Source organism: Penicillium maclennaniae (assembly GCF_028827695.1).
Source record: "Penicillium maclennaniae strain IBT 15551 chromosome Unknown utg000004l:1.0-3007600.0:1.0-3009580.0, whole genome shotgun sequence".
Taxonomy (NCBI): domain Eukaryota; kingdom Fungi; phylum Ascomycota; class Eurotiomycetes; order Eurotiales; family Aspergillaceae; genus Penicillium; species Penicillium maclennaniae.
Window position 1 is genome coordinate 241,115 of NW_026623216.1, and position 26,190 is coordinate 267,304.

Genomic DNA, 26,190 nt, shown 5'->3' on the forward strand with positions numbered 1-26,190 from the left:
GAGTTGCACTGAACCTCGGTGGATCGGACTCCGATGATCTTCTGCCTCTCTGAATTCTGCTTCTTCAAATACCTCCCCCTTCCCTAATCCTTTAGAACAAATGCCCTTATAGCTCATCGAATATCGTCCGTCGACCTCATGCCTATCCCCTCACTCCCGCTGTTCCTGGCGGCGCAACAACACGCGCAAAATGACCCCGCGAAAGTGGCCGTGCTCGACGCAACCAAGCAACAATCCTTCACATACACTCAGCTCCTCGAGGATGCAGCTGGTCTCAGAAAGCAGATTACAGAACAGCTAGGATTGACCGACTTGGAAGAACGGCGTATTGCTTTTCTTGTGCCGAATGGTTATGACTATGTGGTGACCAGCTGGGCAATTTGGGCTGCTGGTGGAGTTTGTGTGCCACTCTGTACGTTGTCACGATTGCTTGAGTCTCTCACGATCGCTAATTACCGGCATAGGCACGAGTCATCCTGCCAAAGAATTGCTATACGTCATTGGCGATTCGGACCCGTCTCTAGTTATCATCCATCCTACTTTTGACAAGATTGCACCCGCTTTGCGTGAGGGATGTACTATCGAGGTCCCCTTCATGGGCCTTGACCCATTCACAAAGAACGAAGCCCCGTCGCTGCCATCCTTTACGTCGTCTTTGGCTCTTGATAGACGCGCTCTTATGGTTTACACCAGTGGAACCACATCAAACCCGAAAGGGTGTGTTTCTACGCATGAGACGATAACATTCCAGGCCAGCTGTCTCGTCAAAGCCTGGAATTATAGCCCAAAGGACTATCTCATTCACGTTCTCCCACTTCACCACATCCACGGGATCATCAACGGACTAGTCGCTAGTCATCTGGGCGGTGCCACTGTAGAGATGCACCCTAAGTTTGACCCTCATGTGATCTGGGGGCGATGGCAAGCCCAAGAATCTACTCTCTTCTTCGCTGTCCCTACCATCTATTCTCGTCTAAATGACTACTTCGACACTCACATCCGTGGAACAGCCCAGGAGGATGCTGCTCGAGCTGGAGCTCGCGCTTTGCGTCTTGTTGTCAGTGGTTCAGCCGCCCTTCCGACCCCCATAAAAACCAAGTTTGGTGAAATCACCGGTCAAACCTTACTGGAGCGGTATGGAATGACCGAGATCGGTATGGCCTTGAGCTGTGGACTTGAAGTCGAGAAGCGTATTGATGGAAGTGTTGGCTGGCCGCTTCCCGGGGTCCAGATTCGATTGACTGACAAGGAAACTGGCCGTATTGTGGAAGAAGTTGGCGAGGACGGTATGATTGAAATCAAAGGAGGAAATGTCTTCCTTGAGTACTGGCGTAAGCCTGAGGCTACTGCCTCTGAATTCACGGCAGATGGATGGTTCAAAACAGGAGATGTGGCCAGGCGCGACGCCGACGGTGCATACTTCATTCAGGGCCGCGCATCAGTGGATGTAATCAAGTCTGGCGGCTACAAAATTTCCGCGCTTGAAGTCGAACGCAAAATGCTGGCCTTGGAATCCATTCAGGAAGTAGCTGTGGTCGGTTTGAAGGATGAAGAATGGGGTCAAAGAGTGAGCGCAGTGGTCAAATTTCGAGTAAGTTTCTGGAAAGAATCAACACATCATTTCCAAGGTTACTAATGCAAATCTCAGGGCACTCCGCTCGACCTGCAGACTCTTCGGGCACAACTGAAAACCGAAATGGCGGCTTATAAAGTCCCCACCGTCTTAAGGGCCGTCGATGCCATCGAGCGGAATGCTATGGGCAAAGTAAACAAGAAGATTCTTGTGCAGAAGTACTGGCCGGACAAGATTTAAGGCAAATATTCACATTAGGTGAGACATTTGTGCTTAGCGTGGGTATAGAAGGATAAATGACCAATACAGAGATGGAAAACCCCGATGAATTTCAATGATTGTTGGTAGACGATCAGAATTCTTGTAGACCGATATAATGTCATAATTGGAAGACCCAGCGGGGGTCCTTGTCACCCAAAAACTCTCCTTCTGCGTCCCCAACGTCGCCCATCAAAGGTCTCAATCCCTGCGCCTCCCGAATACGCTCCTTACTGTCATTCTCTCGACTAAGTACACGCCACAAAATCGCTACAACAATTATGTTGGCGACAAGGTACCCCAGGGCGAATCCGTGTCCAAGAAAGTACCGTGGGCTGCTTTCGGTGCGATAGAGTTGTGTCCCAAGAACGGCACTCAGATTGCCAATAGAGATTTGCATGGCATTGGCGATGCAGCGCTTGGTCTGGCCTGAAACATTATTCGCCGGCCAGGACAACACAATAGCCACGGCAGGGTAGATACCCGCCGCAGCGAAGATCGTACCGGCATAGGACACGCCGGCCCGATCCTGTGAAAGCAGCATAATGTATCCAATGCAAGCGAGGGCAGAAGAGCCCATGATGAAAGGTGCTCGACGTTAGGATTTTTCCGAGAACACAGCAATAGTGATCGTCAGGATGAATGCGACGGCATATGGGGGCACGGTGAGAAGTTGCGCCTTAGCGGCGGAATAACCGAGATCTCTGATGATTGTTGGCTGAACGAGCGTTAGCTTCGACGCGTCAAATTTTATACAGCGTATGAACTAACCAAGAAGAGCGAGAGTGTGTAGAGCGGCAATGACATGGTATGAAAACCTAATCCGTACAGCCACACCTTTGGATCCTTAAATGCGTCCATTGCAGCAGACCATGAGAACTCCTCATCCCGCGTAGAATCATTGTCAATCTTCAGACGGAATTGGATGAAGTCTCGTTCTTCTTTGGAAAGAAATGTGGCGGTTGCTGGATAGTTGTGCACCCAAAAATAGGCAAGGATAGACACATTGACAGTGAGAATCCCTTCCTGATCATCCCCGTCGTATTAGCATGCCTGTCATCAAGTCTCGTTGCCGGAAACCTACCAAGATAAATATCCAGCGCCAACCATTCAAACCTGCGACTCCCTTCATATGCGCGATACCCTAAATCAAACTTAGCGTACTATCCAGTACGGCAGGAAACGGAAACTAACCCAAGCGAGCACACCTCCAAATGCACCAGCGAGACTGGCAGCGCTAAAGAACAGAGCGACACGATAATGCCGCTCATTCCGCTTATACCACATAGAAAGATAGTATACCACACCGGGGAAAAGCCCACTCTCCGCAACACCCAAAAAGAATCGCGAAGCAAGGAACCCGGGATAATTGTGAATGATACCCATCAAGGTTGCGACTACCCCGCAGATCAAGCTGAGCGTTGGTAGCCATATCTTCGGGGTGCCCAATTTCAAGACCGTATTCGCAGGAACCTCAAAGAGAACATAGCCAATGAAGTACAGCGTTAAGCCAGTCAGGTATTGGTCTCCCGTCATACCCACGTCGGTGGCCATGCCTTCAAGCTTCGCGTTACCAACTGTCCCATCCCGTCAGTTCAAATGCGGTCTGTTGTCGTATTCAAAGAAGGCAAACCATTGCTTCGGTCCAAGAATGACAGGAGATATAAAATTGTCAAGGGCGGTAGCAGCTTATAGTCGAGCTTGCGGAGTAAAGTCTTCTCGTTGTTACCGACACTTTCTGCTATACTGTTGGACGAAGGCGAAACCCCGGACGGTTGGAATTCAAGGCCAATGTTGGCCTGGGCCTCCTTTTCATCAAAAGCAGACATGGCGATGGAAAAGGGACCAAACTCGACGATATCTTTCGAAAAAGAAATGTCGGTCGCAGCATGGCCATATAAGACATGCCCAAGGTTTATTCAAGAGCACATCATTTTGGCCCATTGCACGCGATAGTAACCAGACTGTCCAACAAGGAGATCATGCCAAATCGGCCGAGAAGATTGCGAGTTAGCGAACGACATCAAGCAGTGGAGATGATCGCGGTGAACATTGGTTGACGAAGACGCAAATCGATGAGCAATGTCGAGGCATTGATGGTGTCATCGCACGTGTGGAGATCTAACCGTTGGGTCAGGGACCACAACATGCCCTCCTAGAGCACAGATTCAGTACGCGCGTATTTTGAGATGCCGCCGACGTTTGAACCACTTTTGCTGGACTTCAGCTGTGTCAAAGATGCAGACCTAACCGGGAAGATAACCTATGGATCTTTGTACGCCGTATTCTTGAGCCCTTTCCCGACATGTTTCTAAACCTTGTGAAGAGCAAATCTCGTAAGTAGCAACAGAGAAGTCGGCACTCTGTGAACTTCCTCGGGCTATTCGGTGACGTAAAACGGCACGATAGGCAGGAGACTCTAGCTTTGCTCTCAATGCGGAAGCCATCGCTGCCGACCGAGGAAATCGTGACGCGCTCGTTAGATCCAGAAGGCCACTGGGCCAGGATCGTCACCGCCCTTTCCAGCAAGTTGGGATAGCTCTAACAATCTGGCAGTGGCCCTTAAGCCGTCATATTATGTTTGCATATTTACCTCTACATCCACTGTTCCGTCCAGGGGCAACTATACGGCCCGGCCAAAACCAGCCTTTTTTCGCCACAAGAGTGGGGCGAATGAAGCAAATCGAAGTCCAGGGCAAAAATATGATGAGTGATTCGAGGCATATTGCCATTCATTTCTGTCTATGAAGGTGTCAGACAACTCAAGGTAATCCGGGTTGATGTGAGAGAATCATGCGCATAGCACACATCTCGAATTCTGAGTTGCGTAGTTGTATGGAATTTGTCCTACAGCTTCTTCATATCATGCCATCTTTGTATAACTTCTTTGCGTTCTTGCTCTGCTGGAAATTGCAGCCCGACTTGGCCCTGTGCAATTAACGAATGCGTGATGCAATATTCTTTGGGTTTGCCAAGTGACTTGAGTAAATGTCTTCGCTGTCCAGTCAAGGGAAATCCTATCAGTCCGTATGTGCCTTGTCCACATTAGTCTGGTGAGGTGAAAAGAAGGCAGAATCAAATAATCCGCTTTCGCATACCTGCAAGTGGCTTTTACAGCCCCGCCGAGGCCCTTCCCCACACCCTTGAGCATACCCTTCACCCCACCATTCTTTGTAAGGTTTGATGGATCATTGACCACAATTGAACCGAACCCTACATAGATAGGTGGGGGGCCAGCATTCAAGAAATTAGTCAGTTCGATTGGTGGAACAGAACTAGAATCTGACGGGAGGAAGGAAGCAGAAGCCACAGATGTCAATGTTTTCTGCCCAATCACTCGGTTTCTTCAGCAGTGCAGGCGACCTACCGAGCGAGATAATCAGTCAGTGCAACTATTTGCGAACGCATGGAGATATAGGCAGAGGTGCACGACGAGGATGACCAAAAACATACCATAAGTGTTACGCAGTAAGAAGGAAACTGCACGTAAGTGTGTGTTCATTGTTCTGTCTAGCTAAAAGTGTCCGTAGGCAGGATAAGAGGTTCTGTGGTCACCTGATCCTCCTCCGTAACCATAATATCTGCCCCCTCTCGAAATAAGGCACTGCCCCCAGTGCTTACGACAGTAAGAAGGGCCAGACTCACTCCGGCTCTAAGGTCGAAACTCAGTGAAGGATGTCTTCCAGCGTGTGCTTTATATTTAAGTCTGCAAAGCTAGCGATTTCTGTAGACCTGGCACTCACCCGCCCCGCGGGTCCAAGATCAAGAACCGCCACCCGACCCGCGTCGGGTAGGGTTAACCTTACCGACCCTAACCCGGACCCGGACCCGTCGAGGATCCCTTTAGGTCACCCGCGATAGGTCTAATATATCCGTATATATTGAAATGGGAACGGCTCGATGGCTATCTGGCGATGCAGACTGGACAACACACACACACACACTGCCTGTCTGGTGTAGAGGATGCTGGATGAGGCCGTACTGATGCCCTGTTGCGGCCGTGCGGGATAATCTTAATACTGCATCATAGATAGAAGAAATTGGGTGAATCCTGAATGAATTAGGTAGATAACTTATCTCCCTCTAAGTGTATCTGGAGATATACTATGCACTGCAGACATTAAATTATGCCTAAGGCCATATATAGGCTTATTATATCACTAATTCTCCCACTATATACCACCCCTCCCTATAAAATTAACCGTCTTATAGTTAAGCGTAGTTAATTTAGAATGCCTAAGCCACTTTAATAAAAGTAAAGAAAGATAGGACCAGAATACCTATTCCCTATCGCCGCGGATATTATATCTCTTCCTCGTTATTATTATCCTCCGGAGGTATAACTTTTAAATTAGGGGGACTAATATATAGTATTAATACCTTACGGTAGAAGAAGGAATCTTTCCTAAATACTAGCTTCTCTGCCTTAATTATATCTCTAAATAATTAGGCGTATATTTACTGCGCCTTCTTCCTCTATAAGATAATATAGGCGGTTACTATAGCTTTATCCGATCCGAAGAGGATATCTAACTTAGCTAATACACTAAGGTCTATCTAATAGCTATAACTAACTAAGTATTTAGAGATTAAATCTTCCCCGCGGAATCGTAGCGCCACAGGGAATATATACTATAGATAGCTATATACACTACTCGTAAGCCCTAATAGAGTTCTTAGAGCTTATATAAGGTCTTAGTATACCGTAGATACTTCTTCCTATATACCGAACTCTAGAGTATCTAGAGTTAAGTGGTTATCTCTAATATATATAAACTATAGTAAAATACTTCTCTGCCTCTTAGTTACGGGGCCCGTTAACCTATAGGGGATATTAGGCAAACTAATTCGGATATCACTAGCTATATAGATCTCCTTCACTTAGTTAGTACTATATCGCTTAGTATCTTCTAGGGTCTAAAGATAATTATTAATCTTCTATATAAAGCTATCCGTAGTATTTATCCTATCCCGTATAAGAGCCCACCACTTCTAAATATAGCGATATATACTAAGTAGAATCTTAGTATAGTTTTATTTATCTTTATTATCTAATACTAGACTACCCTATAGGATTACGCTACCTTATTTAGTCTATACTAAGTTATTTAGATTTATATTAATATACCTAAAATAAGTCTGTTCCTTAGGCATAGTACTCTTTGCGTAGTACGGGAAGGAGATCAGTTAGTAAGCGTAGTCTAGCCAGAAGAAAATATAGTATATATAGTACGCTAGATCCTAATAGATAAGCTATTAAATAATACTATACTATATATTCCTTAACTACCTAAGGCGAGGCTTACCTATATAAGGTAGATAGTGGTAGTTATATATATCTATCTCCTTATATATAAGAGTAAGAAGGCTACCTAGGTAATACCTATTAAAGTCCTCCTTTAACTAGCCGAATAACTACGGAATAACTATACTCCCTCGCTCTTATATTTATAACTTTAATATAATAGGTATAGGCGTTATAGGGTCGGGAGTAGGAGATACCCTACGATAGAGGCTTTTAAAGGATAACTAAGTTACCCTACGATAGTCGGCGATAATAGGAGGATTAGCCTAATACTTAAAGCGGTAGAAATCTAACTATAACTTATTAATATCTAATAGAAATTATATCCGGTTCTCCTTTATTATAGTATCTTAGTCCTTAGTATATCGGTAAATAAAATTAATTCGCACTATTAGTGCCGCGTAGTCCTTACTAATACTGCGTATATCGAATAATTTAAATACTCTCTTCGCATAAGGCAGACAGATTATATCCTTAGTAAAGATCGAATCTAGTTCCGGAAGGGATAGCTTTCTAATACGCCTAAGTGCTACTAACTTTTATCTATTTATAGCGTCCGTAAGAAGGGCTAAAGTCTTATTTATAGCTACTCTTTAGGCGGTATAACTATATTTAGTAGTCTCCTTTCTTTCTTACGAGATATTATATTCTTTATTACTTTCTAATAAGTAGTTATTAGGAAGTGACTAGGCCACAGAAAGATTAGAGACCACACTAGATAAGTCGCTAATAGATATTAGGTCGGCTATATATTTCTTATCTAACTCTTTAAGCTATATCGTTATATCCTATATATTATTAGGTATAATACTTTTAGGATCACGGTTATTTATCGCTTCGGTATCGGTATTAGCTTTATCCTCTATCTTAACCGTAGTAATAGAAATAAACTATCCTAAAAGAGCAGTCTAGCCTCCTAGTTTAATAGCGGGTAGATCCTAGCCAAAGCCTACTTCGTAGTAGTACCTATCCTAGTCTAATTATAGTCTACACTAAAAAAGATTCTCTTATTTAAGGGCTAAGGTACACTTCCGGAGGAGGGCCTTTAAAAGATCCCCTTAAATAATTCCTTTAGTGTTTTGGATACCTCTGCTTAGCGATAATAAGCGAGAGAGAACTTCGTTATTAATAGAGAGGCGGATATAATTATAGCTAAGGCCAGTAGTGATAAACCTACTCGCTAGCTCTATTATCGAATAAGTAGTTAAGTAACGGAAGAAGGTATTCGCTTACTATTCTCCCTATACTTCGATAGCTTTTAGCTTATTCGCAATAAGATACTACTTATTCTAGGCGTATTATATTTATATCCTTTAGCCTTTAGACTACCCTTCTCTAGAACTCCTTATACTCTTCTGAGCCTCTCTATAGTTCTTCTTTATTAACGTACTAGTATAGTAAATTAATAGCACGCTCCGTATAACTATAGTTTATAAGTAGCCTATCGAACAGTTAAGATACGAGCTCGTACGCCTAAAGCTACTTATAGCTTCGAAGAAGCTAGAGGGCATTCTCAATACTATTAATAGGCTATCTATATACCTCGATATCTCTTAGGAGGTTATCGTTATCTATATCGATCAGAATTCGTATACGAAGGTATACGAGGGTGTGATAGGGGGTTAGAAAGAGAGATTTATAAAGTAAGGTTTTTAAAGTGAAGTTTAGGGCTTTCAGCATTTCATATTCTAATACTTTATAGGGGATTTACTGTATAGTCTTTTTAAACTAGTAATAAAATTGCAATAAATAAAGGAAAATCGTAATAATAAGCGTTTAATCGGTAATAACTAGTAATAATAAGTATCCTTCCCCTCCTTATTATAATAGGAGAGCTATCCCTTAGCGATATAAATAAGTGTAAGGTATGAGGTATTTTAGTGCCTTAGGCGAAGGATCTTTTTGGCCGAAAAAGTATCTCGTAGTATCGGTAAAATAATTATTTAAATAGTAAGATAAAAGAGTTATTATATTACTCTTAGTTAACTAATTAGTCTTCGCTTCCGAAGGTGGCTAATCTATATAATATCCTATATACTATTAGAATCTCCTATTCCACGAGGGTAGAATCTTTTAAGTCTGTCGCTATTAATTATATCCGTATTCTTATCTCCGATATAGTATAGGATAGTACTATTAAGTTCCCTAATAAAGTAGGATCTATTTCCTTTAATAGACTTAATCTAATATAGTCTAAGCTATCGAAAGCGGAGCTTCTAAATAAATATTATATCTAAAGACCTTTAACTATTATATAGTAAGATATAGTTATCTTTCTTAAGGGGAGTATTATAAGTGCGATAGTAGTTATTAAAGTATCCTATATTATTCTCCTTAAGGCGGTTTATTCGTAGGATAGCTTCCTTAATATCCTTCTCTCGTCTTTCGATCTATTATATATATATTATAATAAGACTCAGTCTGTCCTAGATAGTCTCCTATAGCAGTATACTCTATATAGGTATCTCTAATTTAACTAGTAAGATTATATATACCCTAAATAGGAAATAGTATAGGCTAATTCCGATAATAGTATTAATAGTTATTTAGTCTACTATTAATATAGTATAGAAATAAGGTCTCTATCGGTTTATTTAGGTAGAAGTGTCTCCTATTAGATATCCGCTAGTTATCTTAGAGAGTGTATCCTTTAATATTCTTATAGAACACTTAATAGGGCTATTTAAGCTAGGATAATATACTAAAATAGTGACCTTCTTAATATCGCGATCTTTAAGGAATTTTAATATCTTACTATAGTTTTTAGGTCTATTATCTATAATAATCTCTCTTAGATACCTATAATAGTAAATAATATCTTCGTAGATAAAACTCTAGATTACTTTAGAATCTACGCTAATAAGGACTTATACTTCTACCTAGCCGCTAACTGACTCTCGCCCTTAGATAATAGATTTAAAGCTATCCTTATCTAATATATAAGTAATATTAATAAACCACTTATTAAATAGCCTTAGGTTCTTCGGGGTAATAGCGGGCTCGTATATTTATATTGGGTCTCGTGCTTAGTATTTAATATAGGTTCTAATAAATATAGCGGTGTCTTTAAATATTTATAGCTAATAATATTAGTGCTTTAATAATATATAAGTGGCTTCTCGACCTTTATAGGATAAATCTATATATATACTATATAGTATATTCTGTTAGTCTTCCTTATTATTGAGAATATATCGTAAGATCTCTATTCTTCCCTTCTATTAGTAGAAGAGGTAGCTATCTTAGTAAACGAACTTTAAATAGCGTTTCTTAAAGTAGTAGAATTAACTATAAGATATTTCCGGCGATCTTCTTAGTATAATTAAGTACCGCGCGATATCTTATAATTCGGTCGAATAACCCTCTCTAAGAGGTAAGACTATAGCGTTAGCGGTAGGGTTATTATCCTCGTTCTTATCCTTATTCTCGTCTATTATAATAGTGGTACGCGCTAGGAAATAGCTCGCCTATAAGTAGGACACTTCCGTATTAATAAAGTTATTAACGTTAACCTCTTACTATTATTATCTAATTTCTTCTTTGGTAGTAGGACGCCTTAAAAGCCTATCTACCGCGCTATTCTTCCTCCCTAATATATACTTAACGTTAAAATTAAAGAGTTAGATCTATATTATCTACCGAGTCACTAATATACTAAGTAGATTAGCTATAGGGCGATTTAGTTAGGACACTAATATTTTTACGTCTATTTTTAATATAAAGTAGATACTATATAGCTAATATCGGAACTTCTTTAATACTATTAATATAGCGCGATATTCTAGTTTACCTATATTATAGGTAAGCTATATCTCTATCTATATACTTAATTTATATCGCGCGGGTTTCCTAATACTATCTTATTCTTATATTAGGATAGCGCCCTAACCCTTTCTAGATATATCTACCGCGATAATAATTATTAGAGGCTTAAAGTTATAGTTAATAGATAATATAGTAGGGAATATAGAGAGTACTTCTTTAACTTAATTAAAAGCGGACTACTACTTTACCCCTTACTAAAATAGGGTATTCTTCCTTAGGTAGATATATAGGCTATCTATAATAATCTAAAACCTAGCTACTAAAATACAGAAGTAGATAGCTAGTCTAATAAAAGAGCGTAATTTATCTTTAGTTAATAGGATTAGCTAGTTAATAAGCTTCGCTACCTTACTCTCTATAGCGCGGCGCCTATTAATATCGTAGACCTAGCTAATAACTTTAATACCTAATATAGCGAATTAAGATTTTTCCGCCGAGATAGTAATATTAGCTAGCTTAAAAAGATATAAAGTCTCGTCGAGATTCTAGAGGTACTTAAGGATAAACTTATATATTCCTAATAATACGAACTTATTATTATATTGGGACCGTAGCCCTTTAACTATAATGTCGTCCAGAAATAACCTAATAATAACACTAAAAATTAAATATAAGATCTATAATATTACCCTTTAGAATTATAGTACTAAATTAGCCGCGCCTTATAGGATAGTAATCTATCGTAGAAGGCCTAGCGGGGTTTAAATAGTAGTAAGGTCCTTATCTTCTTCTGCGAGGGTAATCTAATTATATCCGGAATAGAGGTTAACTAAAGAGGCTAGTGTAAGTCCCGTAAATTCTTTAGCGAACTTATTAACGTCTGGGGTATATTTATGTCTCGCTTTGTGACCTTATTAATTAATATCGTAATATTAATTAACTGATACTTACCTACGCCTTTCTTCTTTACTAGGAACTATAGGTTTCTGTACGGACTATCGTATAGCTTAAGGATACTTTTCTATAGTCTTTCTCGGAGTATCTTATTAATAATAGACGCGAGAGTATAGGGAATCTTAAAGCTAGGATACTACTAAGCTTTATAGGGTATAGTCTTAATACGCTAGGCCGGTATAATTTCTTCACGAATATAACTTATATACTCCTAAGACTATATAAGTACCCCTTCCCTCTTAAATAATAGCTTATATAGTAATAGTCTCTCTTAAGGAGAAAAGTTATACTAATAAGTAGTGTTTTCTCTCTCTTAGGCGTAAGCCTAGCCCCTCTTATAATAGTTACTATATAAGGTCGTAGTAAGTTATCGAATTCAGAGGAAGTATTAGCGGCGCGATACTTTATATAATACTTTTCGAGGTATATCCTTTATTAGTTAGGGTTACCGGCGGGGATCGACCTATTGGAATTAGATAAATTAACTAAGTATATCTTATCTGCCTTCCTCTTATAAAGGGTATTAACTTACGCGCGATAGGCGATATAGTTTCTCGATCGAAGGGTATTAGGTAGTCTTATCTTAGGGAATTCTAGCTCTAATATAATAAAGTCCGAAAAGGATATACGGTACTTAACTTTATTAAAATAGATAATATTAGCTATAGTCTTCTAGCGGTAATAAGGATCTGTTAGATATTAGATCTGTAAGGCACTAAGATAAGGAGAGATCTTTTTAGCTAAAAAACTATTTACCCTATAATTCGTCTCCCCTATATAATTCTTCTTCTCCTATCGCTATATTTTTGTATTTTTTTACTTTCTGTGTATTTTTATTATTTCTTCTTTAATAATTATTATATTTATAGTATTTAATAGTACTATTAAGTAAATAGTCTCGGTAGACTTAGCCGCTAAGACAGAGGTAGATATTAAGGCGGCTACTAAATACCTACTTAGGCTTTTAAATTAAAAGTCTTATATTCTTTAGGCTAGAGTTAGTCTTTATAGAAGGATCCCTTATTCCGTGGATAATACGCTTTAAAGCTAACGCGCTTCCTTCTGTCCTAGCTCGATATCGTGTAAATAACCCTCCTATTACCTTTCTCAGAGGTTTATAGTAATATATCTTTCGCCTATATCCTACTAAGTAGGAGATCGTTCATATAACTATCCCCGACTATAGTATACGACTTAGTCACGATATCACTAATATTAATCGGTAGATTCTTAATATAAGTACTAACTGCGAACTTACCGCTATCGATAGTATTGGAATATAGACCAATGCTACATAGAAAGATCTATCCTTATATTCAACATATAAGACCAGATGGTATTGATCACGTGACCAGATTTTTCTTCTATCAAAAATGATGTTTTGACCACTTCTGATTCTGGTCGCGGCCCTCCCCCGAACGATAGGCGGGACCATTTTCCTTAGGGGTAAAATGGTCCACCTTTAGGCATGCATAGCCTGATCCTGCGGGGGAGCTTTCGGGGTGGCTTAGACCGTCGATCCTTGACATCATTCTTTTCGCTTCTCTTCGGTTCCCTTCTTTGCCACCTTCATTATGTTGCTGCCTAGTGTTTGTACGTCATTTGTATGCTATTCTAGACGTTATTTCTAGGCTATCCTAGCCTATAAATACGTCCTTCTTGTCTAGCAGATAGAATCAAGTCAGTTCTACTTTCCTGAAGTCAGTTCTACTTTCCTGAAGTCAGTTCTACTTTCCTTAAGTCATTTTCCACTTTCCAAAGTCATCTCTACCTTCTTCCTTTGATCCTCAGGACTGTGGTTCTGCCTTCGTTTAGGCTATATCTGCTTATAGTCTATCCTACGACCTTTGACCTTCTACCTTTGTCTGGCACCGACTGACCTAGTCAGACTAAGGTTGATCCCACGGACTTAAGGGGCCACGATCTGCTTCGTGGTAGCTTTACCCTTATATCTCAACAGATAGGAATAAGCTTTAGTCTTAGCTTTAGCTATATCTACGCTTATATAGATTAGGCGATATCTCTGCGGATAATATTGACTAACGATCCAGTATCGATATACGCCTTAATTACTTATCCGCCGACGGAAACTATTATAAATAGGAGGTCTCTAGAGTATTTATAGGGAGAAGATATAGGCGAGGTATCTGCTATCTAGGTATTTTAGTAGCTCACTTTTATAGCTAGATCTTTTATATTAATAGGACTACCTATATCCTAATAATACTTAGTAATATCCCTTATAATTTAGTTAATCTTACCTTCTACTTCCTTCGAGAGAGAGATATCTACGAAGTTCGACTAAGTATATACTTACGAGAGTATCTTATTAATACGCTAGTTAATAATATCTATATTAATACCTTTACCTATTCTAGCGCGTATCTTCGGAGCAGACCTAGCGAGCTCACCGATTATAAGGGTAATCTCGGTTTCCTATATCTTTTATATTATAATATCCGAAAGCTAAGATCTTCGCTACGTAATATCTAGGTTAATAGGGCCGTGAACTCTTCTTAGAACCTAGCTATATAGCGGAGTAGCTTCTTACTAAGGCTATATAGTTTAAGTCTCTTTAGGCTATCTATCTTATATTATATTATTATTATTAGTATTAGTAATATATAGTTAGAATCTGCTAGTCTAGGAGTTCCTTATTCTAGTAATATCTTAGTCTTTACGGCGCTTTGCAGGATAGCCTTTAATAGCGTTAATAGTACTAAATAGGATAATTACTTCCTTATCCTCGCTTTCCTCGAGCTTCTCCTATATAGGCGCGATACTAAGAAGCGTAATAGTAATAAAGTAGATAGATATATTTAGATTCGTAAGATAAGTGGGAGCAGGAAGAGTGACATAAGCGATATTACTGCTTAGCTATATAGATACTCTATATAACTCCTGCTTCTTTTAGTTATTATATTACGCTTAGAAGGCTTCTTAGTTTAATTATCCTAGGATTATATATAGTCTCGGGCCTAGTTATTTAATAGTACCTAAAACTATCTAATTTATAATATTATAATATATAATACTACGGCCTTATATATCGCGGATAGATAGATATTAATTTAGTCGAGAGAAGTAAATATCTCTATATATTTAGTATTTTATTAGAGGATTAGCGCTAAGGCTATTTAAAGGGTTTTTTCTATTAGGCTTATACCGAATATTATTCCTTATATCTCGGCTAGCCTATAGCTTAAGAGTAAGTGCCTCTATTTATAATTATATTTCTCTGAGCTTCCTATCCTATTTATCCTAACGCTAGATCTAACTAGCGGTTAGTTAACGATTTTCCTAAGGCTTTATAATAGTAGTAGGCGACTACTATAAGGGATAAAGTTATTAGTCACGCTTAGGGTTACTCAGAGAAGATTTAATAGTTAAAAGAATTCTCTGAATATCGGTTTTCTCTCTAATATATAACCTAATTACTATATATACCTCCGAATAAGTAATTAGTGTCCCTCTCAGTAACTACTTATAAGTATATCTTCTAATAACCTTCTCCTTAAGCTATTACGGAAGTCCTTAGATAAAGAGACTTACCCTATCTATATCGCTAACCTCACCTTTTAAGTAGATACGGCCAGAGATATTATTGAACTTATTAAGATATAAGCGGATATTATCCTATATTATCCGCTTAACCTATATAAGGGATTAAAGGTATATCTTTATATACCTTTGCTACTTACTATTATTATTATAAAAGTGCTCTAAGAAAGCTTCCCTAAAGGTATCCTAGTCCTTTCTTAGCTAAGAGTCTTATCTCTTTACTTAAGACTTAGTGACCTTCGCGTAGTACTAAGGCAATATACCTATAATATCTTTATCGCTTTTAACGCTATATCTAAAATATATATCCTATAGCTTCTCTAGGAACTCAGAGATATTGGTCTTATTAAAGTATAGTGCTCCTAGGGATCCTAGAGCTAGTAATACAGAGAAATAAGGTACTTAAACTATATAAGAATAAGGTATAGCCTATACCCTACTAGGCGGTTCGGCTAAGGATAATAGTGGCTAGTGCTTATAATCCGTATTATCTATATAATTATTATCACTTAGGGTTAATTCGGATCTTTTTAGTATAGGTTTATAGTAATCTATAAAGGTTAGAATACCCTTAGAGTCCGATAGCTTAGGAGCTATCACACCTTACGTGCCGTACGCTATTACTTACTTATAAAAAAGAGATAGCTTTTTGGCCAAAAAGAAATACTAACTCTGTGCGCTTTACTTTTAATCGTATCTCTTTAATAATTCTTCTTCTTCTTCGCTTTTTCTTCTTATTAAGGCCGCTTTCTCTTCTTATAATTTATAATATAGAATTATTTATATTAATATTATCTGTGTGGTAGAGTGCTATAGCTATCGGATACCTAGGTACCCCTACTCGGCCACCGTATTTAATTAGATAGGCTATATCTTTAGTAGTATCTAAAGTACCGCCGTATCTCCTATATATTAGTCCGACAGTATTCCTCGTAGGAACTAGGTATATTTAGGAGAACATTATATCTCGGCTAGTCACTTATTTATTCGCACCGACTATATACCGTCGCAATCACTGGTAAATATGGTCTCCCGCTTAAGGTCTTAGACAGTCTTATAGCCTTCAGGGTTAAACGCGATCCCTACCCTTTAGGTGTGTGTTTCTTTGTATAGTGATATGCCTTAACAAAAGAGCCTTCCCGGGGACGCTAATATGAAATAGGAACGGCTCGATGGCTATCTGGCGATATAGACTGGATAACACACATATACACACTGCCTGTCTGGTGTAGAGGATACTGGATGAGGCCGTACTGATGCCCTGTTGCGGCCGTGCGGGATAATCTTAATACTATATTATAGATAGAAGAAATTGGGTGAATCCTGAATGAATTGGGTAGATGACTTGTCTCCCTCTAAGTGTGTCTAGAGATGTACTATGCACTGCAGACATTAAATCATGCCTGAGGCCACACATAGGCTCATTATGTCACCAATTCTCCCACTACAATATATAATTTCTTCGCGCCTTTCCTATTTCGGACGTATAAAATTAATAATTTAGCTTATTAAGATATTATTATTTATAGCTATTTTAGTATCTATTTCTATTCTTTCTTAATTGTATATTAATATCTACGAAATTTAAAGAAATCTCTGCATGATTGATTGAATCGGCGCCCATAGAACGCTGCGTCCCAGTCCCTCATTCCTTTTTTAAGACCATCAAGCCTGAGTGATATACGTTAGTATGGTACTAAAGTTAGGATTGAGTCATTCAGGCCAGAATACCAGTCAGTGCAGGCTGGCATGTAGCCAACCCGATAGAATGGAACGTTCTTTGGCACGAAGTCAGCCACAGGATGACTTATAAAAATATCTGCCCGGCGAATATGCTCCCAGCGATATTTCCAAATTTCACACTGGGGCTTCCGGGGACGGAAATTAGATCCCTTCGCAATTGGATATGGCTCCGATAGATGATTGGGCGATGCGGTTGGATGCTCTTCGCAATCGGAATGAGACCACGCATCTGAGCATCATCGATAATAATAACATCAGCACCGCCTTCGGAAGACCGGCTTAGAGGCCCGCCGCGCTGCAGCCAGTATCTTTCAGCGTTGTCTTGAATCCAGTCGGCCAATTGCTGCTGCCTGTCACCAGTCAACCGTTCATCAGGGGCAGACACCCCTTGTAGGATATTGTGATTCGTCTTCGTGATCCGAAAAACATCTGGGCGCGGCTTCGGTACATACCTATGTCGCTTAGTTTTATCGCACCTTGAGGAAAGGCCGTGCTTGATCCTACCACTTGATATCCACATCTACTTCATGTGCCAAGCGGACAGCCGCATGGCGCATGAGCGCAACACCACCACCCTGAGGCGTCGCGCTGAAGAAAGAAATCTTCACACCTCGGCGGTTTAAATCTGAGGCATAATGCTCAACCGCTGTCCATGTGTCGGGGCGAACGGTTCGCCGAAAAGAATCTCTATCAGCCAGCTGAATGTGATATCCGGAATCCACCTCGACTCTACCACGGAAGCCCACATGCACCAAGGGCAAATTGCTTGGTCCAAAAAACCTGTTGGGAATGAGACTGATATTTCGGAAGAGATAACATTCACTGAGAAAGTGTTGTACCTGATGCATTTTCTCGAAAGTGACTCGGCTTGCTCATCGATAGGTTTCCTCTCAAAATGTATGCGAGTCAATGTCTCAGGGATCGCGTTGAAATCAGATTCCTCGTCAAGGATAATGGGCACGATATCCAATTCCGTCCAAAGTTGCGGGCACAATCCAGGCATTCGATCATGCAAGAACCGTGAAATTGCCACTCCGAGAATCTTCTCCGAATGAAGGTCACTGTACCTCCTTAAGGCAGCTATGATTTGGGTACAGCTATGCGAGGTTGGTGCAGTGAAAGTGCTTTCAATAAAGTCGAGCAAGTATGTCTCGTCACGAAGAGCAATTGCGACGTGGCATTCAGATTCCGGCGAGATTTCAACTAAGATGCCGGCAAATATCGTCTTGTGATGGTTCATCAGCTAATGATTGCGAAGGCTTCGAAATTAGCATGCTTACCTTCGGAAGAGGCCCAGACCAACTATTCTTCAGATGAGGTACCAGGCGATTCTTTTGGTATTGCGAGGTACGGCGACCAAAGGTATGGGATTCTTGGAACATTATGTAGGCAATGGGTTATTTTCTACAATTTCCTCAGTGCATGAATTGGTCAACTTCTTAATCAATCAGCGACTGTTTGGTGCTACTTGTGCGACTATCCTTTCAGGCCAGGTTGATGACGTCAACGATGACTTCGGAAGGCCGTTGCAGGTAACGTGGTACAGTACCCCACTTTTCTCGACATGAGGTTTTGCCACTTCTTATCACCTCATGAGTATTTCAACCCACGAAGAGCCCGAGAATCTAGGAGAGCAAAATCAACGTATTTTGCATCTTATCATTGCATTTTCCTCTTGGTTCTGTTGCTCTACTTGACCGGTGAATCCTTGATATTCCATAGCTAGTATATGCTATTCCTGTTGCCTACCTACTAAAGATTTGACTCGCAGCCTTTGCACCACACGAGATGAACGTTTTCAACGAAAGACGGGGGCAGATCGCCCTTTACGCCTCTCCCATATCGGAAGAAGGCATAACAGTAGCATTACTACTTGAATATCTGCGGTATGGGCCTGAAATCCTTCATCGCTCGCTTTATCTGACATTGGCCTAATCCACTCTATACTAGGCAGCCGCACAGCATACACTTTGTTGATAGCGCCGAAGCGATAGATGATGCCGTGGCCAGGAAAACTAGCACATCTTTACCCGCCATCATAGACGTAACAGATACAGGATTCAAGAATATCGTGGATGGAGACCTCGTTACTAAGTATCTCCTTGATCGCTATGACGAGGATCGAGAATTATCTTACCCAGATGGGTCAAAGAAGGCCAGAGAGGTTGACGATTGGATCTCCTTCTTCAAGAGAACAGTGAACAACTCATATACACACGCTACCTCTTCTACTTCTTCTGGAGGAACGCCTGTCGTCAGAGACGTATTGAGGATATACCTGCATCTCGAGCAGCAGCTTCAAAAGACGGCGGGGCGATATGTTACCGGTAACAAATTGTAAGCCAATCTCGCACGCTTGATGACACTGGATCATGTAATTACTTACATGTGAACAGGACAATAGCCGACTTGGTGGCATTTCCCTTCACTGCGACCGCAGAATCGTTCGGGCTTGATCTAGAGCGCTTCCCTGAAGTCGCTGCATGGTATAACAGGTTGTTTAGCGAGCGTCCTGTGAGCAGGGTCATGGCTGCTTTTAAGTTGACTAGTTAACTTCGTGGGTTTCTTTGACACTTACTTTACTTCCTGTTCTTCGGCCTCGATACGATCAATTGGCCTTAGAGCTGGGGGTGACCTCTCATGAGATGGAGTCCGCGGGGCGGAAGATAAGGAGGGGCTTGAAGGGCTTGTCAGCTCCTATTCGGAGGCATTCTGGCGGGTGTTCACCATCGTTCCCTTAGGTAGTCGGGGGAGAAGGATTAGAACTGTTAAGGATAGGTTGGACTAGGTAAGGGACAAGATGATGAGGCACGACAACACCAATTGTATGACTGAATAAAACAACTGAACTAAACCTCGAGGAAGGAGCATAATCTGAATATATGCATCTTCCTTTTGTGTACCTGTGGGATCACGTGGCGCTCGCTTCCATGCAGGTTATCTGCAGGTAACCAGGGGGTTCTTCATCACGTCCCGATGTGGATGTTGAATAGCCTCATGTTGTAAATTGTACCGTAACACACATGAACTAGTGTTATGTAGTAAGTCTATAACTTTTATATTACTAGATATTTAGTGTAAGACACTATCTATTTAATACTCTTATAGTAGCACTTCTAGCCTATTATAGCTAAAGATTTTTAAAGATTTTTAAGATTTTTATGGAACTACTTAATTTATAGCTATAGTATAGTTTAGCGCAATATAAAATATATCTTACTGAGTAGGTGGTGCGTGATCTGCGAACTCCGTGGGCATAGTGCGTAGAGGCATCTCTGGCAGAGGATGAGGTTCTGCGACTGCTCCCAGACGATGCCATACTGTAACGGGCCAGAGCCCGATATTGATCACGTGTGTCACGTGAGAGTACTTAGATTCTCAGGGGGCCCTGTGTTTACTTTTCCTCAAGCTTTCGATAGACAGATTGTCGGCCACACCTAATTGAATTAAGTTCAGTTTGAGCCCTTCACACACACGCCTCAAACACGTCGTCGATGGACTTAGGGTTTGCCATCGCCAAAGACTAGGTTTGGGGGGCAGCGCCAAATGCCTCTCCACCAGACAGGACCAGGGGCAACCCCACATGGGCCACTGGAGACAGTCACCATATAATCCCTGGTGAAGGCACATGGTGAGACCAAGGGGAGGAGGAACGACTAACAGGGTACGCGACGTGCATAAGGATAGTGGTCTTTTTGTGGGGTGGGCCAATCAGGGGGTCGGAAAGCGGAAAACTTCCGGTCCGAGACGCGCATAGGGGGTTGGAGGGGGAATTTAATAGATTCCGCGACACGTATTACCACGTAGAATTCGAGATCTGCTGTAAAACACCGTTCGGAGTATGGAGACGGTCGCAGGTCGGTAGTGTGTAGGAATTTGAGCTTTAACAGCCGGACTTGGGCAATCTGTAAAGGAATACTAAGGACTAGCGGTGAAGGTTGCCCCGCAGTGGAATAAGCAAGTCTCGGACCTAATTCGTACTTAAATCGAGAGGGTTTCCAATTAATCTAGACTTAGTAAGAATCAGTCTTGCTTCTACAATACTACACCTAGTCCAGATATCCTTTCTTACCTAACTGATAGGCTTTCTATCCTAAATATATAGATCCTTTATAATTCTAATTCTTCTTTTATCGGTTACCTAAGGAATTATATCTATTAACGACCGTGTCCTCCGCTCCCGCGTCGCTACCGAAGGCGACGACACGCCTATATCGCACGAGGCTACTACTACGTCTTAGCGTAGAGACGCTACTGATTCGACCCCGGGACTAAACTAACCTAAGTTAATTTCTCCTAGCCCGCTATAATATAAATTACTTCTAGGGGACCTACGCGGATATTAAGCGACCTATAGAGAACTCCGAAACGATAGCTAAACTATCGAAGATAAAATCGAACGCCTTAATAAGAAAATCCGCCTCCTTAAATATATTCGGGAGCTTAAAGGGGACCGAACTATATTAGTTAATATTGGAATATAGACCAATGCTACATAGAAAGATCTATTCTTATATTCAACATATAAGATCAGGATTGCATTGATCACGTGACCAATTTGGGCCTTCTATCAAAATGATATTTTGACCACTTCTGATTCTGGTCCGCGGCCCTCACCCGAAAGATAGGCGGGACCATTTTCCTTCAGAGGTAAATGGTCCGCCTTCAGGCATGAATGGTCCGTTCCTTCGGAGGTGCTTTCGGGCATATCTTGCCCGCGGACTTCGACCATGGTCTTCGAACCTCGGTGAACAGACTTCGACCCTCAGTCCCCTCTCAGATAGGCGGACCATCCCTTAAGGATAAAATGGTCCACCTTTGGGTATGCATAACCTGATACTGCGGGGAAGCTTTCGGGGTGGCTGAAACCATCGATCCTTGACATCATTCTTTTGGCTTTTCTTCGGTTCCCTTCTTTGCCACCTTTATTATGTTGCTGCCTAGTATTTGTATGACATTCTAGACATCATTTCTAGGCTATTCTAGCCTAGAAATATGTCCTTCTTTTCTAGCAGAAAGAATCAAGTCAGTTCTACTTTCCAAAAAGTCATCTCTACATTCTTCCTTTGATCCTTAGGACTGTGGTTCTGCCTTCGTTTAGGCTATATCTGCTTATAGTCTATCCTACGACCTTTGACTTTCTACCTTTGTCTGGCACCGACTGACCCAGCCGGACTAAGGTTGATCCCACGGACATAAGGGGCCACGATCTGCCGATCTGCTTCGTGGTAGCTTTCCTCTTATCTCCCAACATTTATGTACGTATTATTAGAACCTTTAGGGTAGAACAGAGCGCTAAGCACCTCCTAGTAGCTAAAGCCGCCTTAAGTTATATTATATATCTCGCTATTTCTTACAATAATTATATATAAAAGCCCCGAGTATAAACGTAGGCTACTACGTTAGTTTGCGACTGCCGCCGTTCACGTCACTCTAGCTAATAAGATATATTTTATCCACGATAGTAATATAGCTTCAAAACCAGCTTATGCGCCCTATGAAGCTAATTGTGAATTTTCCCTGCGGCTCTTTTAGGTTTATGGTGGTTCTCCTATAATATCTCGTTAGACTGCGATATAGAATATAATATAGGAACCACTCGAAGGGAGGACTAACCCGGTAATTATTAGACCGCGGGTTAAGTGCCTTTATAGGGCATATCTCGTTCGGCGAGGGCGCTCCGGACCTTCTTATGCGGTCTTCCTCTATATTATATTCTTCTATAGCGAAGGGAAGTAAACCGCTATGCGAGGCGAGGTTCTCCTACTCGAAAGGTATAGGCCGGACGTTCGCTAATACTAGCTGCAGCTTATATATAAGGCTTTGCGCTCGTAAAACACTTCTTGGACTCGCCATCAAAGTGTCTAACGATACTAGCGCGTAGTAACTTAGACCGTAATTCAGATATAAGGTAGGCTACGGTGGAGGACGACAACCTTTTATAAGCTGTGAAAGAGTTCACCGTAGCCGATTCAAATTAAGAGCTAGTGGCGGCGAAAGGCTAGTAGTCTCCAATTCCTGCTAATTGTCTACTGTTATGACTAAGGGATATTACTCGAACTCTGGAATTATAACTCTTTCCACGGTCTTAATTAGGCTACAGTTAAACACAATAAGGGCAATAGACTGTTTTAGCCCTTACATAGCTATAGCTGATTTCGCTCTAGCTATATAGCACTAATCCCGTAACCCTCTATTTTACTGCGATATAGTTATACTTTCTACCTCTGTGGGTGGAAAAGCCTTATCTGTAGTCATATTTCCGTTTCTCTCAAAGTTGGGCGGCGCCTCTGCTCCGGTCTGATTGACTATTGAGTTAATTAACACTTCGACGGATTTCGGCTCTCCGTCACTCAGTGCCATTCTATGCTGTGCTAGAAGGTAATCCGTGACAGTCCTAAGCCTCCGATTGACATTATAGAGGAGCTCGGCCACCTTCACAGTTTCGTTAAGCTCGTTGCTTGTTTGCGCTAGCGACTGCCGTGCTGCGCCCAGATTATGCTCATGCTTTGCGATGATCTTTTCCGCTCGAACACACCGCGTATTGAGCGCCGCGATGGTGCGAAGTATTTCCTGAGCCCCGTTAGTTCATCTCGGAGTAGATCACAAACGAGGACCTTACCGAGACATCCATGTCGATGAAGTTCGGAGAGGGGGTCGGGGATCGATACAGTACGTCCCGAAACTGGTGCAACCACTACACTCTTCGATTGACTTTCCTGGCCCTTAAGCCAAGACACACTAGTCTATATTGGGAGTTCTTCCGACAGTTGCGTTGGTATTTCCTCGTACGTAGGTTACATACTAATTTTAGCCATGTATTAGCTTGTAAATTCAATACATGTGACACCTCTATGCCCCTCACCTGGAGCAGCTTTCCTCGGGAGGCACGCTTGACAATCAATCACAGTGGTCCAACTAAAGATGGCTCCAAACCTAGCTCCTTCCAAGTATGAGCTTATCTACGACATAATCCATAGTGGCGAATTATCTATAACTGAGATAGCAAAGGCCGCTAGTTATAACAAAAGCACCGTCTCGAGAATCTCTTCCAATATAAGAATATTTGGCAGCGTCAAAGCACCGCCAATTAAAGGCGGACGACCCCATAGTATCACTCCAGTCATACTCGAGGCTTTGTGCGACCATCTGATTGAAAAGCCTGCCTTATATCTCAGGAGAGATAGTGGTTTTTCTGTGGGACGAATTCGCTCTTTAAGCAACGAAATCTAGCGTCAGTCGCGCCCTTAAGTCTAAAGGCTGGTCAAAAAAGACTGCTCGGGTCAAGGCCCGAGAACGCAACCTTAACCATCGGGACGAATATCATTATTTTATCTCAGACTTTAAGTCTTACCACCTTGTCTATGTCGATGAATCTGGATATAATAAAAGGATAGGGTTCCGGCGAACGGGTTAGGCGCCCCTTAGTACCACACCGGTTCAAGTGTCGAAATTTCATCGTGATCGGCGCTACCAAATTCTGCCTGCGTATGCGCAAGACGGCATTGTTTTGTCTCGAGTGTTCCAGGGTTCAACTGATGCATCCGTCTTTGAGGATTTTATCGAGCAGCTTCTCCAGCACTATGGGAAATAGCCCGAGCCGAAGTCTGTGCTAGTGATGGATAACGCATCCTTTCATCACTCAGACAGAATTGAACAAATGTGCTCAGAAGCTGACGTAAAGCTGGTGTATTTGCCTCCATATTCTCCTGATTTGAATCCTATTGAGGAGTTTTTTGCTGAGCTCAAGGCCTTTATCCGGCGTAATTGGCAATCCTACGAAGAAAATCCAGAGCAAAGATTCGATAACTTCCTCGAATGGTGTGTTGATGTTGTTGGAGCGAGGGAGAAAAGCGCGGAGGGACATTTTCGACACGCTGGCCTAGCTATAGAGATATAGCGCTACTATGGCTCAACCACGGGCGTTATTGCGAACTACGTTGTATTTTAAACTCCGGCAATATTCAGAGATACAGTGCGTCCCGAAACTGGTGCGCCTACCTACACACTTCGCGAGATTCTCTAGCCCCACCCCCAAGATGCACTAGGCCATATTTAGAATAAAAGAATAAACCCGGAATATTAATATTACTCGATCAGTCTCAATACTGTAACTTACTCTTCGTAAGTGTACAGTCATGCTGACAGGCCCACTAAGTTCCATCGGCCAAATCATACGGAGCTTCTATCGGCCCGAATATAGACCCGGGACGAGTCACTTTATCACGAGACTAGATCTCATCCCTCTCCCTACCTAGTCAGACTCGAAGGGATTTAACTAGGACGCACTGTACTTCTGGGGAAGTGATGTGGAGATTTGCTTCCTGGTGTGTTTTAACTGTGGATGGTTGCCTTAGCGCCGTTGTGACGAGTTATATGCCAGCAATTGGCCTTGCTGCCCCAACCGCCTAATGAAGGCGCCTATCACACTGTGATGAGCTTCTATCACCGCAGTAGCGTCGTTCCCACCGGCCTGTCGCAGGTTCCCTCCCCCCCCTTCCTCCTCCCACTTTTCCATGCTTATCCCTCATGGGTTAATTTTGGAGCCCTGTGCTTAGTTTGATTTTCGTCCAAACCACCCAACATTAAGACTTGTCATATGACCCCGCTCTGATTACATTTAAAAAGTATAAAAACCGTAACGAATGTCTCTTCAATTTCCCAAGAATCACTCTTACATTTTTGAGCGTGATCACCCCATTTCACCTGGTCGATAGACTACCTAGCCTTCCCCGCAGATTTCTCCTTCCAGCATAGTATACGTCGGGCTGAAAGGCTGCCGCCGCAACAGTATCTATTGGACCCTTAAATCAATCCTGATCGCCAAACGCTCTGAACCGCTTCTCTAAATCACTTCTCTCAAACGCGGTTTTAATCGCCAGAATTCTATTAAGTACAGTACGCATACCATTTATCGCAGATCAGTGGCCTTCCAATTAATAACAGTATAGTTTCTACCTCCGTCATGACTTCTGATATCGACATGACCGTTCCTGTGGACGCGATCAGATGTTGCACCTGTGGTCAGGAT

The 26,190-nt window shown here is 41.6% G+C and overlaps 5 protein-coding genes across 5 annotated transcripts; 2 read left to right on the forward strand and 3 right to left on the reverse strand.

The window, feature by feature from the left end:
- Positions 1–138: 138 nt before the first annotated feature.
- N7477_004293 (acyl-CoA synthetase) lies at positions 139–1,813 on the forward strand (the record flags this gene model as incomplete). Its single annotated transcript, XM_056965956.1, has 3 exons — positions 139–412; positions 465–1,591; positions 1,649–1,813. The coding sequence occupies 3 exons, from the start codon at positions 139–141 to the stop codon at positions 1,811–1,813; spliced, it is 1,566 nt and encodes a 521-aa protein (XP_056822737.1).
- A 139-nt stretch (positions 1,814–1,952) lies between these two features.
- On the reverse strand, positions 1,953–3,660 carry N7477_004294 (uncharacterized protein; the record flags this gene model as incomplete). The annotated part of the gene is made up of 6 exons (XM_056965957.1): positions 1,953–2,360; positions 2,451–2,549; positions 2,603–2,857; positions 2,916–2,975; positions 3,026–3,408; positions 3,465–3,660. The coding sequence occupies 6 exons, from the start codon at positions 3,658–3,660 to the stop codon at positions 1,953–1,955; spliced, it is 1,401 nt and encodes a 466-aa protein (XP_056822738.1).
- A 13,441-nt stretch (positions 3,661–17,101) lies between these two features.
- Positions 17,102–18,399, reverse strand: N7477_004295 (uncharacterized protein; the record flags this gene model as incomplete). The annotated part of the gene is given in 4 exon segments (XM_056965958.1): positions 17,102–17,284; positions 17,296–17,611; positions 17,664–17,939; positions 17,999–18,399. The coding sequence occupies 4 exon segments, from the start codon at positions 18,397–18,399 to the stop codon at positions 17,102–17,104; spliced, it is 1,176 nt and encodes a 391-aa protein (XP_056822739.1).
- A 548-nt stretch (positions 18,400–18,947) lies between these two features.
- Positions 18,948–19,712, forward strand: N7477_004296 (glutathione S-transferase family protein; the record flags this gene model as incomplete). The annotated part of the gene is made up of 3 exons (XM_056965959.1): positions 18,948–19,045; positions 19,110–19,496; positions 19,556–19,712. The coding sequence occupies 3 exons, from the start codon at positions 18,948–18,950 to the stop codon at positions 19,710–19,712; spliced, it is 642 nt and encodes a 213-aa protein (XP_056822740.1).
- A 3,645-nt stretch (positions 19,713–23,357) lies between these two features.
- On the reverse strand, positions 23,358–23,793 carry N7477_004297 (uncharacterized protein; the record flags this gene model as incomplete). The annotated part of the gene is made up of 2 exons (XM_056965960.1): positions 23,358–23,732; positions 23,782–23,793. 2 exons carry the CDS (start codon positions 23,791–23,793, stop codon positions 23,358–23,360), a joined length of 387 nt encoding a protein of 128 aa, XP_056822741.1.
- Between the last annotated feature and the right edge of the window lie 2,397 nt (positions 23,794–26,190).